Raw genomic sequence first — 15,336 nt, forward strand, 5'->3', positions numbered from 1 at the left:
TGCGAATAGTGTAGCTAAGTATGCTAGAGTTGCTAGTCAACGAGCTTTGTAGCAATGGGAGGGAAGTCCCCCTGTGATTCTCATCTATCTTTATTAATTAATGAACAAGATGTTATTTTAAAAAAATCATCATCTACGGTAAAAAAATAACCAACTTGTATTTTTTTTTTAATATTTTTTTATTATTTTATTCCTATTTTCAAGGACATCCTTCACCTCTAAAAGGAGAGCTCATCTAGCTCATTTTTCACATTCAGAAAACTACCCACAAGGTTAGAGCTTCTATCTCTAGAAACTAGAGAGCTTGAATACTTAGCATTTTTCTGTAATTACCATATTGTGAGAAATAAAAATTTGAAGTAGATGTAGCTCCATTACTTTCGCGATACAGAGAATGAACTACTATAAATTGTTATGTCTCTCTTTGTTTATACTTAACAAATATTTCATTCTCATCAATTTAGCAAGTGAGTTGGGCTTATGATTCTTTGTTAAAATTTCTAACTCAACACTCTCTAATTCTTATAGCTCCCATGAAAATTGAGTATAATTACTAAAAATTTTCTATTTTAAATATTAATTGTTTTACCAAACAAAATATTAAGAATTTATATATAATTACTATATATTTAAATGCATAGTGTTCATTCAAAAAAAAAATGCATAGTGTAATAAAGTGATTAATTATCACCTATTATGAAATATTAGTATTATGTAATATTATAATTTAGAGAAAGAAAATAGAGAAGAGATGAGAATTTTCTGAGTGTTTTATTCTAATAGGTGATCTCCTATTTATACACATACAAGAGTTAAATATTAAGAAACTAAGAGAAAGGGAAACTAAGAAAAAGGGAATGTTGATTACATTAATGGTAATAAATAAAAGATTTGGACATCCACATAATTAATACTATTTATAACACTCCCCCTTGGATGTCCATAATAGCTGCCTCATTAAAAACCTCGCCGAGAAAACCCAGTGGGACAAAACTCAGTCAAGGAAAAAAGAGTGCAGTATGAAATTACTCCCCCTCATTTTGGCATTCGTGGAGATCCTTTAATCGACGCATTCCAATCTTGTGAACCATCTTCTCAAAAGTTGATGTTGGTAATGACTTCGTGAATAAGTCTGCAAGATTATCGCTTGATCGAATTTGTTGAACATCGATATCACCATTTTCTTGAAGATTGTGTGTAAAGAAGAATTTTGGTGAAATATGTTTAATTCTGTCTCCTTTAATGTACCCTCCTTTAAGTTGAGCGATGCAAGCAGCATTATCTTCATAGAGAATTGTTGGTACTTCTTTATTAGATGTTAATCCACATGTTCCTCGAATATGTTGTGTCATTGATCTTAACCAAACACATTCTCGACTTGCCTCGTGAATTGCAAGTATCTCAGCATGATTTGAGGAAGTAGCCACCAGAGTTTGCTTTGTTGATCGCCAGGGGATATAGCAGTGTCACCGCAAGTGAACAAATAGCCAGTTTGAGATCTGGCTTTATGTGGATCAGATAAATATCCTGCATCTGCGTAGCCAATAAGTTGTGACCCACAATTATTAGAATAGAATAATCCTTTATCAATAGTACCCTGAAGATAGCGGAGTATGTGCTTAATCCCTTTCCAATGTCTATATGTTGGAGTAGAACTAAATCTTGCTAATAAATTGACAGAGAAAGCTATATCAGGTTTTGTACAATTAGCAAGATACATCAATGCTCCTATTGCACTAAGATATGGTACTTCTGGACCAAGGAGCTCTTCATGTTCTTCTTTAGGTCGAAAAGGATCTTTTTCTACATCAAGTGACCTAACTACCATTGGGCTACTCAATGGGTGTGATTTATCCATATAAAACCGTCTCAAAATCTTTTCAGTATAAGTTGACTGATGAATGAAAATTCCACATTTTAAATGCTCAATTTGTAGACCAAGACAAAATTTTGTTTTTCCTAAATCTTTCATTTTGAACTCTTTCTTTAGATATTCCACAGCTTCTGAAAGTTTTTCAAGAGTTCCAATAATATTCAAATCATCAACATATACAGCAATGATAACAAACTCAGGACTTGAACTTTTTATAAAAACACATGGGCAAATAGGATCATTTTTATATCCTTCTTTTAATAAATATTCACTAAGTCGATTGTACCACATGCGTCCTGATTGTTTTAATCCATACAATGATTTTTGTAATTTAATTGAGCACATTTCTCGATTGCTTGAATTATATGCATCAGGCATCTTAAATCCTTCAGGGATCTTCATGTAAATATCACTATTTAGTGATCCATATAAATAAGCTGTGACTACATCCATTAATCGCATATCGAGTTTTTCACTCACAGCCAGGCTAACCAAATATCTTAATGTTATTGTTAACTCAAACTTTTCGATCTCCTTGTTTTGATGATTAGCAAATATTTGATTATTATTTGTTACTAATGATTTATTGATTTTGTAGCAAATTTAAAAGAGAAAATAAATATTTTGGTATTTTTACCAAACTTTTAAAAGCAACACTAAATGGACTCAACAAGCATATCAAGAGCAAAAGATTCATCAAGGGATCAACAACTCAAGACCCTATTCAAAAGAGGTCTTCAAAATCCCAAAGTCAAAAAGTCAACCCGAAAGTCAAAGTCAAAGTCAAAGTCAAGGTCAACTCTCGGGAAAAATGAACTTGGGATCAAAAACATGCAAATCAAGCTAGGAGGCTCATCTACATCAAGACTACTCAAAATTAAATGGTATAAATCTACTTTAGTCTTGTTAAAGTGATTTGCATAGCACACTAAGTTTTTATAAATTTGAATTTTGGCCCATTCACTAACTTGTGCAACAAGTTTTCTCACACGATAGTTCAAAATTTTTTTTGATTGGATTTATAAATTACATTTTGTTTAACTAAGAGAACAAAGTTGGAATTTCTGAAATCGGATAATTGAGTAAGAAGTTATGCGCGTTTAAGTCCCGAAAAATGGCACTTTTGCCACTGGTCAGCCATCTGGAATTCCGGTTAGCAACCGGAATTCCGGTTGTAATCAATCCGGAATTCCGGTTCCCATCCGGACTTCCAGTTCATGGCTGACCTCACCTCGGGAAACGTGCTAACGGCTATAAACGGCTAGTTTTTTATCAAACACTATATAAACTCGATTTTTCTTTCAAAAAATAAGTTGGTTGAGCATTTATTACATATATCTAACCTATCTAAGTGAGATTAAGGAGCTTCTAAGTTTGAAATCCAAACCAACACTTTTCACACACTTTGAGCCAAAATTTAATTTTATTCATCTTAAGTGTGCTTGCTTTTCACTCTAGGTTTCCATTGTATCATCATATTTCTAGAGTGATTTTAGCTTGTATATAAAACACATTTCCATATTGTGATTGAGGTGAGGTTGGCACCAGTTTTGTAAACAACCCGGTAATAGTGAGATTGGCACTTTAACAATCCGAGAAAGAGGTTATTAGTCCTCGGGGGTGCGAAACTATTGTAAGAGGTTTGGAAATACCTTGGTGAAAATTTCCCGGTTGTAAGGGTTAGTCAAGCCCGTTAACTTGGCTCGATATTGGAACTCAAAGCTAGGTCCATAGCTTTGAAGAGCAAGGACGCAGGTGGCATAGTTCTACCGAACCTTGTAAAAATCAAGAGTTTGCATTTTCTAATCCTTAAACTCTTTACTTTACAAGTTTAATTATTTGTCTTAATATATTGCTCGCCATTCTACTTGCTTTTACTTGATTAATTGACTAATTGCATAATTTTGTGTTAAAAGTTTTAATTTTCCGAAATTAGTTTAAATTTCCAATTCACCCCCCCTCTTGGAAACATATCTTGGGCTAACAATTGGTATCAGAACAAGGGCTCAAATTATTTGATTAGATTTCACAATCTAGAGCATGGCGTTTCCAAGTAATTCACAAAATAACATGTTAGAAGGTTTTAGCACAAATAGAGCACCATACTTCAATGGAGTAGATTTTCCTTATTAGAAAATTAGAATGGAAACTTACCTTTAATCTATTGACTATGATTTGTGGCATATTGTGTCTAGTGGTCCTTATGTTGCTAAACATGTCATAAATGGTGTTGAAGTAATTGAGACTTATGAAGCATATGATGAAAATGATAAGAAAATGCTTTCTAAAAATGCTAAAGCTAAATATGCTCTTATATATGGTTTGGATAGAGATATTTTTAAAAATATTGAACAAGCCTCTACCGCTTATGATATGTGGAAAATGCTTGAAGTTACTCATCAAGGAACTAGTGCTATGAAGGAAACTAAAATTCAAATTTATTCCACTCAATATGAGAACTTTAAGATGAAATCGGATGAAACCATTGCTAATATGTATACTCGCTTCACTACAATTACTAATGGTTTGAACTCTCTTGGCAAGGTACTTACTCAAAAGGATATGGTGACCAAGATTTTGAGAAGTCTCACCAAGGCTTATCAAGGAAAGGTGGTTGCCATTTAAGAAGCCAAGGATCTCTCAACACTTCCCTTGGAAGAACTAATTGGCTCACTCATGAACCATGAAATTTTCATGAGTGCTCAAGAAGAAGAGGAAGTTGAGAAGAAAAAGAAGACTATTGCATTCAAGTCTTCCTCCTCCCATGCCATTAGTGAAGAAGATGAGGAAAGCTTATGTAGTGACATGGAGGACTTGGCACTCTTCTCTAAGAAATACAAAAAGTTCATGAAATTCAAAAAGAACTTTGGGAAGAGGCCACAAAGAGGGAGTGACTCAAAAGAAAGAAAAAGCAAAGATGATCCACCAATTTGCTTTGAGTGCAAGAAGCCCGGACATATGAAGATGGATTGTCCAATGAGAAAGAAGAACAAATACAAAGGAAGGGCAATGTTGGCGGATTGGCTCAATAGTGACGAAGAGGACTCCGAAGAAGAAGGAAAGAATGAAGTGGCAAACATGTGCATGATGGCACTTGATGATGGGGTAAGCATTTCTAACCAAAATGATTGTGATAGCGAAAATGATGATGATAACTTAGATATGTCATATGATGAGTTGTCTAATTCATTTAAGGAACTATTTGATGATTTTGGTAAATTGCTTGTTAAAAACCAAACCCTTAGAGAGAAGACCAACATGCTTTTAAAAGAAATTGAGATTTTGAAAATAAATGAAAAAGAACTTATAGCTAAATCTCAATGTGCTACATGTGCTTCACATAAGAAAGAAATTATTGATTTGAAAGCCCATGTGAGAAGCCTAAAAAATGACATATATACCTTCACTAGAGGTAAGGAAGGCTATGATCTCATGGTGGGAAACCAATCATGTGGTTTTTCAAAAAATGGTATTGGTTATGATCCTAGTAAGAAACAAAAATTTTTGAGAAACTTTTTGTGAAATCATCTAGTCTACCTCACTTTACATGCACATATTGTAACCGAGATGGTCATACTATTTCCTATTGTCATGTAAAGAAATTTGCATATCTAGGCAAGACTAAATGGGTACCAAAGGGTTCTAGAACTAACATGAATGGACCCAAAGTTATATGGGTACCAAAAGCCAACAAATGAACTTGTTTTTGTAGGAATCAACAAGAAAGAGCCAAAGCTCATGGTTCTTGGATAGTGGATGTTCAAAGCATATGACCGGTGATCCATCAAGATTTTCAAGCTTTAAAAGCAAGGAAAGTGGCTTTGTCACTTTTGGAGACAATTCAAAAGGAAAAATCTTGGGCATTGGTGATATCGGTAACATATACTCTCCATGTATTAAAAATGTGCTTCTTGTTGATAATCTTAAACATAACTTGCTTAGTATTAGTCAATTATGTGATATAGGTTTTCGTGTTGTGTTTGAATCCTCAAAATGCTCCATTGAAAATGTTTCAACCAATGAAGTTATTTTCCTTGGAGTAAGGAAGGATAATGTGTATGTTATTGATGTTGATTCTTTTGATAGTAAAAATAAATGTTTAACCGTTATGAATGATAATTCTTGGTTGTGGCATAGAAGATTAGGACATGCTAGTATGGATTCTATTTCAAAATTGGTTAGAAAAGATCTTGTTATTGGTTTGCCATCTATTCCGTTTGTTAAAGATAAACTTTGTGATGCATGCCAATTTGGAAAACAAATTAAAACATCTTTTCATTCCAAGAAAGAAATTTCAACTACTAGACCTTTGCAATTGCTTCATATTGATTTATTTGGTCCTTCTAGAATTGCTAGTCTTGGTGGTAAATACTATGCATTTGTAATTGTTGATGATTTTTCAAGATTTACTTGGGTTATTTTCTTGACTCTTAAAAGTGATGTTTTGGAAAACTTTGTCAAATTTTGTAAAAGTGTGCAAAATGAAAAAGGATATTCTATTACCTCCGTTAGGAGTGACCATGGTGGTGAGTTTGACAATGATGCCTTATAATTGTTTTGTGATGAACATGGTTTTAACCATAACTTTTCGGCACCAAGAACTCCACAACAAAATGGAGTTGTCGAAAGGAAGAATAGAACAATTCAAGAAATGGCTAGGTTAATGCTAAATGAAATTTCATTACCAAAATATTTTTGGGCCGAGGCCGTCAATACCTCTTGTTATATTTTGAATCGTGTTTTCATTAGGCCCAACATGAATAAAACCCCTTATGAGCTTTGGAAAGGAAGAAAACCCAACATTGGCTATTTTAAAGTTTTTGGATGCAAATGTTACATTTTAAACACCAAGGACAACCTTGGAAAATTTGATGCGAAATCTGATGTTGGAATTTTTATAGGGTATTCAACACATAGTAAAGCTTATAGAATTTATAACAAAAGAACTAATGTTGTTGAAGAATCTATTCATGTTGCTTTTGATGAGACTAACCCGCCTACAAGCAAAAGTTTAGATGATGATGTTGTAGGTTTGGGAGATGAGGTTCAAAATCTCGAAATTGGAGAGACTTCCAATGCTCCTTCACAAACTCCCAAAGAGGAACCACCCGTGGAAAAGGTAAATGAAAGCCAAGGTATGAACTCTAACCTTCCACATGAGTGGAAATTCAAAAGTGCTTATCCTATAGACCAAATTCTAGGTGATCCTTCTCAAGGTGTCACTACTAGAAACTCCCTTAGAAACTTGTGTAATTTCATTGCTTTTATTTCTCAAATTGAACCAAAGAATTTTAAAGAGGCCGAAGTTGATGAATTTTGGCTTCTAGCTATGCAAGAAGAAATAAATCAATTTATAAGAAATAATGTTTGGGAGTTAGTTCCAAGACCGTCACATCAATCGGTGATTGGAACAAAATGGGTCTATAGAAATAAGGTAGATGAGCATGGGGTCATTGTGCGTAACAAGGCTAGATTAGTGGCCCAAGGTTACAATCAAGAAGAAGGAATTGATTATGAGGAAACCTTTGCCCCGGTAGCAAGACTTGAGTCCATTAGAATGTTGTTAGCTTTTGCATGCCACAAGAATTTTATCTTGTATCAAATGGATGTAAAAAACGCATTCTTAAATGGGTACATTATGGAAGAGGTTTATGTCTCTCAACCACCCGGTTTTCAAAATCATAAATACCCTAACCATGTTTACAAATTGAAAAATGCTTTATATGGTTTAAAGCAAGCTCCTAGAGCTTGGTATGAAAGATTAAGCACTTTTCTTATTTCAAATGGTTTTTCAATGGGTAAAGCGGATAATACACTTTTTATAAAAAGAAAATCCAAAGACATTATTATAGTACAAATTTATGTTGATGATATTATTTTTGGTGCTACTAATGATGCTCTTTGTGAAGAATTTTCTAAGTGTATGCATAGTGAGTTTGAGATGAGCATGATGGGAGAACTCAACTTTTTTCTTGGACTTCAAATCAAGCAACAAAAGGATGGCATATTCATAGGTCAAACTAAGTACATCAAGGATCTTCTTCAAAAGTTTGACTTGGCAAATGCAAAGTCCATGAATACACCCATGAGCACATCCATAAAGATGGACAAAGATGAAAGCGGTAAGAATGTGGACATCACCAAGTATCGAGGTATGATTGGCTCTTTATTATATTTAACCGCTAGTAGACCGGATATTTTGTTTAGTGTTGGTCTTTGTGCTAGGTACCAATCTTGTCCTAAAGAATCCCACTTGAGTGCCGTTAAGAGAATATTTAGATACTTGATAGGCACAATGAATCTAGGACTTTGGTACCCCAAGAACTGAAACTTTGAAATAGTTAGCTACTCGGATGCCGACTTTGCCGGTTGTAAGACGGATAGAAAAAGTACTAGTGGAACTTGTCACTTTCTAGGAAATTCCTTAGTGTCATGGTTTAGCAAGAAACAAAACTCGGTAGCTCTATCCACAACCGAAGCCGAATATATAGCCGCGGGTAGTTGTTGTGCACAAATACTTTGGATGAAACAAACTCTTAAGGATTTTGATATTGATTTTGAATGTACACCCATAAAATGTGATAACACTAGTGCCATTAACCTCTCTAAGAATCCAATATTGCATTCTAGAGCCAAGCATATTGACATAAGGCACCACTTCCTTAGAGATCATATCCAAAGAGGTGATATTATGCTAGACTTTGTAAGCACCGAATTCCAATTAGCGGATATATTCACCAAGCCTCTTAGTGATGAGAGATTTAGTTTCATTAGAAGAGAGCTAGGAATGACCAACCTAAATGAAATATAAGGTTTGTTAGCTATAGAAAAAAAAAAAATTTTTCTTTACTCACTTATTTATGCATAATTGTTCCAAATATGATATTAATGAGATTTATATGCATAGATGAGAAAATTTATTGATACTTGACCTATATGAACTGTCCTTGTTGAAAAACTTAAAATTATAGGTCAAAATGTGGATCTTTGGTGAACTTTGGACTTGTTTTTCAACAAGTGAACATGTGAATTTTTGCATATTTGATTTTCTTATGTGTCTATATGCTTGAATATGTGAAATAGAGTGTATTTAGTATGCCTATAGGTTTGCCTTGATTGAAATTTGCATGAAACAAATTTTTGGTACCTCACTTGTTGATTTTTTAGATTTTTAGGCCTAAAAGAGTGTTTTTCGCCAAACTCTCTCATTTTTTAACATTTTTCGATTCCGTAAGTTTGTACACCTCACATTCTATTTTATAAAACTGCTGGAAAAAGAATTTTTCAATTTCGTTGCATAAAACTCATTTTTGGTACGGTTCTAGTTTTCTTGGCAATCTTCGAAAAACTTACCGTAAATCGTCATTTTTCATTATTTATTATTTTTTTTTTCAGATTTTCTTGTTTGAGCAATTTTGTTTTATTATATTAAAGGTATTAGAATTGGTTTGGGGTCATTTGGGTCAAAATTGGATTTTTTAGCACGCTTTTAGGGATTTTTTTTCTGGTCCTGTACCAACCGGAATTCCGGTTGTACCATCCGGAATTCCGGATGGCACAGGACCAGCAAAAGGGGTGTTTTTGTCTTTTTAATGCGATTTTTTCCCTTTTTAAACCCTACCACCGAATTTTTCCTTCCCCATTCAGTTTTTTTTCAACCCTAATACAGCAGCCACTCCTCTCTTTTCTCTAAAATTCTCTCTTTCAAATCCTCACTCTCATCTTCCAATAATTAAAAAAAAAAAAGGAGAAGTGTGTTCTTCAATGGCTTCCTCATCAAGAGCTCCCAAGAGAATGGCTAGTGCAATTCAACAAAGAGAAATAAGAGCAAAAGCAAGGCAAGAGCCCACTCTCTTCTTCAATGATGAAGATCACAACAAGTTTGTCAATGATTTCTCTTCTAGGAAGATTCTCAAAGGTAAAATTTGTGATCTCCCTAGCCTTGATTGTGTTGATTTTAGTCATCATTTTGATACCCTAGGATGGACATCTTTTATTCAAATTAATACTCCATTGTATCCTAGGCTAGTCCACGGTTTTTATGCTTGCATTAAACCTACCTTAGAACCTTTAGGTGTTAGAGGCACCCTTAGAGGAGTAGCTTTTGAACTCAATGTAGCATCTCTCAATGACATGTTAGGAGCACCAAATGGTGACATATTACTTGAACCCAAACTTTCTCTCAAAAATGATGCCATTTTTAACTTTGATGAGTGTTCTAGGAATATTTGTGGTGATGGCCCTTTTATTATGAGACCAAAAAGACACCAACTCACTTTAGAGGCTAAGATTCTCCACAAATTTATTGTTGCAAATCTTGCTCCTAGAAGTGGCCACCAAGATGAGATCAATTCCATTGATCAATTACTCATGCATCTCATCATAGCCAAAACTACACCCATCAACCTAGGCTATCTTATTTTAAAATTCATAATTGATGTGGACAAGCCTAATATGATTAAGGCACTTCCCTTTGGTTTTCTTCTTAGCTACCTTTTTCCTCTCTTAGGAATTCCTACCCTACATGAAAAGAAAAATGATCCTACCTCTAGTGACATTCTAGGATCCAAAACTTTCAAGGCTATGGGTTACAAATTCCTTAACAATGAATGGGTGTTCACACCCAAAAGAGGGCAAAGAATGCAAATTGATTTGGAGAGTGATGATGAAGAAATTAATTTGCCCGCAAGTGAAAGTGAAGAAGAAGAAGAAGAAGAGATGCCTCCTCAAGCTCCTCCCATGCCTACTTTTCCCCAATTCAACCTTGAGGAAGCTTTTACTCGTCTTCACACTTCGGTTGACAACCAATTTCAAACCTTGAGGAATGATCTCAACTCACAACTCACCAACCTCAACAATGACATCAACACCATGAGGAGTGACATGGTTCATGGGTTTGCAAATGTGCAAGAGGAGATGGCACAATGGAGGGCATACATGGATCGCTTTGGCCCCCCACCAAACTAGTTCTTGCGTTATTTTTTTTTTGGCATATTTAGTTTCTTATTATTTTTTTTGGTTGTGTGAAAAGGCTTCATGCCTCTTGACTTTGTGTTAGTTGGTCCTTTTTCTTTGTTTTATTTTTTTTTTGTTGTTTGTTTGTTGTGTTGAATGTTATTTTGGATGTTATGTTTTTTTTTTAATGCATTGGCATGTTGCATTGTTTTTATTTTTATTATTTTTTTTTCTCTTTTCTTTTATATTTTGTGAATTCCTTGCCACCCTTTTTGATGAATCAAAAGGGGGAGAACAACTATTGATTAATTTTTGGCATCACCTCAAATTTTTTTTTGGTATCTAATCCTTTTATCATAAGTAAAAATTGAGGGGGAGTTTACAAATTCATGCAAGGTAAAATTAAAAGGTAAATTTTTTTTCTTGCACACATTAAGGGGGAGCTAATCCAACTTACTTTGCTTAAATTTTTTTCTTTCCCTTTCAAAATAATCAAATATTTGATATCATCAAAAAGGGGGAGATTGTTAACTCAAACTTTTCGATCTCCTTGTTTTGATGATTAGCAAATATTTGATTATTATTTGTTACTAATGATTTATTGATTTTGTAGCAAATTTAAAAGAGAAAATAAATATTTTGGTATTTTTACCAAACTTTTAAAAGCAACACTAAATGGACTCAACAAGCATATCAAGAGCAAAAGATTCATCAAGGGATCAACAACTCAAGACCCTATTCAAAAGAGGTCTTGAAAATCCCAAAGTCAAAAAGTCAACCTGAAAGTCAAAGTCAAAGTCAAAGTCAAGGTCAACTCTCGGGAAAAATGAACTTGGGATCAAAAACATACAAATCAAGCTAGGAGGCTCATCTACATCAAGACTACTCAAAATTAAATGGTATAAATCTACTTTAGTCTTGTTAAAGTGATTTGCATAGCACACTAAGTTTTTATAAATTTGAATTTTGGCCCATTCACTAACTTGTGCAACAAGTTTTCTCACACGATAGTTCAAAAATTTTTTTGATTGGATTTATAAATTACATTTTGTTTAACTAAGAGAACAAAGTTGGAATTTCTGAAATCGGATAATCGAGTAAGAAGTTATGCGCGTTTAAGTCCCGGAAAATGGCACTTTTGCCACTGGTCAGCCATCCGGAATTCCGGTTGGCAACCGGAATTCCGGTTGTAATCAATCCAGAATTCCGGTTCCCATCCAGACTTCCGGTTCATGGCTGACCTCACCTCGGGAAACGTGCTAACGACTATAAACGACTAGTTTTTTTATCAAACACTATATAAACTCGATTTTTCTTTCAAAAAATAAGTTGGTTGAGCATTTATTACATATATCTAACCTATCTAAGTGAGATTAAGGAGCTTCTAAGTTTGAAATCCAAACCAACACTTTTCACACACTTTGAGCCAAAATTTGATTTTATTCATCTTAAGTGTGCTTGCTTTTCACTCTAGGTTTCCATTGTATCATCATATTTCTAGAGTGATTTTAGCTTGTATATCAAACACATTTCCATATTGTGATTGAGGTGAGGTTGGCACCGGTTTTGTAAACAACCCGGTAATAGTGAGATTGGCACTTCAACAATCCGAGAAAGAGGTTAATAGTCCTCGGGGGTGCGAAACTATTGTAAGAGGTTTGGAAATACCTTGGTGAAAATTTCCCGGTTGTAAGGGTTAGTCAAGCCCGTTAACTTGGCTCGATATTGGAACTCAAAGCTAGGTCCATAGCTTTGAAGACCAAGGACGTAGGTGGCATAGTTCTACCGAACCTTGTAAAAATCAAGAGTTTGCATTTTCTAATCCTTAAACTCTTTACTTTACAAGTTTAATTATTTGTCTTAATATATTGCTCGCCATACTACTTGCTTTTACTTGATTAATTGACTAATTGCATAATTTTGTGTTAAAAGTTTTAATTTTCCGAAATTAGTTTAAATTTCCAATTCACCCCCCCTCTTGGAAACATATCTTGGGCTAACAGTTATTGCATCCACCACAGGAGAATATGTCTCCTCATAATCAATACCTGGCCTTTGAGAAAAACCTTGAGCTACAAGTCTTGCTTTGTATCTCACAACTTCATTTTTCTCATTTCTTTTACGTAAACATACCCATTTGTATCCAACGGGTTTCACACCTTCAGGTGTTTGGACTATAGGTCCAAATACTTTGCGTTTAGCAAGTGAATTCAATTCTGCTTGAATTGCTTCTTTCCATTTTGGCCAATCTTTTCTATTTTGACATTCTTTGATAGATTTAGGTTCAAGATCCTCGTTTTCATTCATAATTTCTAGCGCTACATTATAAGCAAAAATATTGTCGACAATTACTTCGAGTCGGTTCCATTCTTTTCCTGTATTGACATAATTTATTGAGATCTCATTACTGCTAATATTTTCAGGTACCTGAATCTCTTCAAGAGATTTGTTTATGTCAACATCTTCCTCGAAATTTTCAGCCTCTTTATTAGGGTCATCTTGATTATTTTCTCCCTTTCTTTTTCGAGGATTTTTATCTTTGGAACCGACTGGTCTACCACGTTTCAAACGTGCTTTAGAATCATTAATTAATTGTCCTTCTGAGACTTCAATTCGAATTGGAGCATTTTCAGCTGGAATATGTGATTTTGTAATTTTCTTTGGGTCAGTGAATGCATTTGGTAATTGATTTGCAATATTTTGCAAATGAATTATTCTTTGAACTTCAAGTTCACATTGATTTGTACGAGGATCAAATTGAGATAATGATTGTGCATTCCATATAATTTCTTTTTCCAGCTGTTTCTTTTCTCCTCCCCCTAAAGCTGGGAAACTTGTCTCATCAAAATGACAATCAGCAAAACGTGCTGTAAATACATCTCCAGTTGTGGGTTCGATATATTTAATGATAGATGGAGATTCATACCCAACATATATTCCCAGCCTCCTTTGAGGACCCATCTTTGTTCGTTGTGGTGGAGCAATCGGAACATATACTGTACAACCAAAGATTCTTAGATGGGAAATATTTGGCTCCTGACCAAAAGCCAATTGTAGTGGGGAGAATTTGTGATATGATGTTGGCCTAATGCGTACAAGTGTCGCAGCATGTAAAATAGCATGTCCCCAAGCTATAATTGGGAGTTTTGTTCTCATAAGTAATGGTCTTGCGATTAATTGGAGGCGCTTAATAAATGATTCTGCTAGACCATTTTGTGTATGTACATGAGCAACAGGATGTTCAACATTTATCCCTATTGACATACAATAATCATTAAAAGTCTGTGATGTAAATTCACCAGCATTATCAAGGCGGATTGTCTTGATTGCATAGTCTGGGAATTGTGCTCGTAATCGGATTATTTGAGCAAGCAATCTTGCAAATGCTACATTACGAGTAGATAATAAGCAAACATGTGACCATCTAGTTGATGCATCTATCAATACCATAAAATATCTGAATGGTCCACATGGTGGGCAAATAGGCCCACATATGTCGCCCTGAATTCGTTCAAGAAATCCAGGGGATTCAATTCCAACCTTTACCGGTGAGGGCTTAATGATTAACTTTCCTTGAGAACAAGCAGCACATGAGAACTCACTGGATAAAAGAATCTTTTGGTTCTTCAATGGATGACCATGTGAGTTCTCTATTATTCTACGCATCATAATTGAACCGGGATGGCCTAACCGGTCATGCCAAATAACAAATAAATTTTTCTGGTTTGTGAACCTCTCGTTCACAATAACATGAGTTTCTATTGTACTTATACGTGTAACGTACAAACCTGAAGACAAACCAGGTAATTTTTCTAATATGCATTTTTTTTCTTGAAACAATAGATGTAATGCAAAGATATTCAAAATTATTTTCATCTATTGTCTCAATATGATATCCATTACGACGTATATCTTTGAAACTCAACAGATTCCTTTTTGATTTGGTGGATAATAAGGCATCATCTATAATAATTTTTGTTCCTCTAGGCATCAATATAATGGCTCTTCCGGAGCCTTCAATTAAATTTGCAGTGCCTGATATTGTATTAACATTTGCCTTCATTCTTGATAAATTTGAAAAATATTTATCACTTCTAAGTATTGTATGAGTGGTTACGCTATCCACCAAACACATATCATCACCATTATTTGTAGAATCATGTATAGAATGACAAATGTCCATTACTTCATTAACAAAAAAAACATAATAAGTTCAAAATATAAATGCTTAAATAATAAAAGTTCATTACATAAACATGCCAAATAAAATAAACATCTTAAAGTAAATAGATGATAATAAAAAAAAAATATAACAAAGAAAAGTGACTAATTGTGGACATTCTCATCTCCATTATCGATATTCATGTTGTTATTAATGAGATCTTCATTAAAAAAATCTGCAACATCTAAGTGCGTAATATCCAAAGGCTCTTTGAGAAAACCATCATCTTGATAGGCAAAATTTGCTTCTATTTTCTCCTTTCCTTTCACAGATGCTTGATAAAGAT

General features: G+C 34.2%; 1 protein-coding gene across 1 annotated transcript; it reads right to left on the reverse strand.

Moving 5' to 3' along the window:
• Nucleotides 1–1,357: 1,357 nt before the first annotated feature.
• On the reverse strand, nt 1,358–1,828 carry LOC133030438 (secreted RxLR effector protein 161-like). The gene has a single exon (XM_061103177.1). It carries the CDS (start codon nt 1,826–1,828, stop codon nt 1,358–1,360), a length of 471 nt encoding a protein of 156 aa, XP_060959160.1.
• Nucleotides 1,829–15,336: the final 13,508 nt, after the last annotated feature.

This window comes from Cannabis sativa, chromosome 8 (assembly GCF_029168945.1).
Source record: "Cannabis sativa cultivar Pink pepper isolate KNU-18-1 chromosome 8, ASM2916894v1, whole genome shotgun sequence".
Taxonomy (NCBI): domain Eukaryota; kingdom Viridiplantae; phylum Streptophyta; class Magnoliopsida; order Rosales; family Cannabaceae; genus Cannabis; species Cannabis sativa.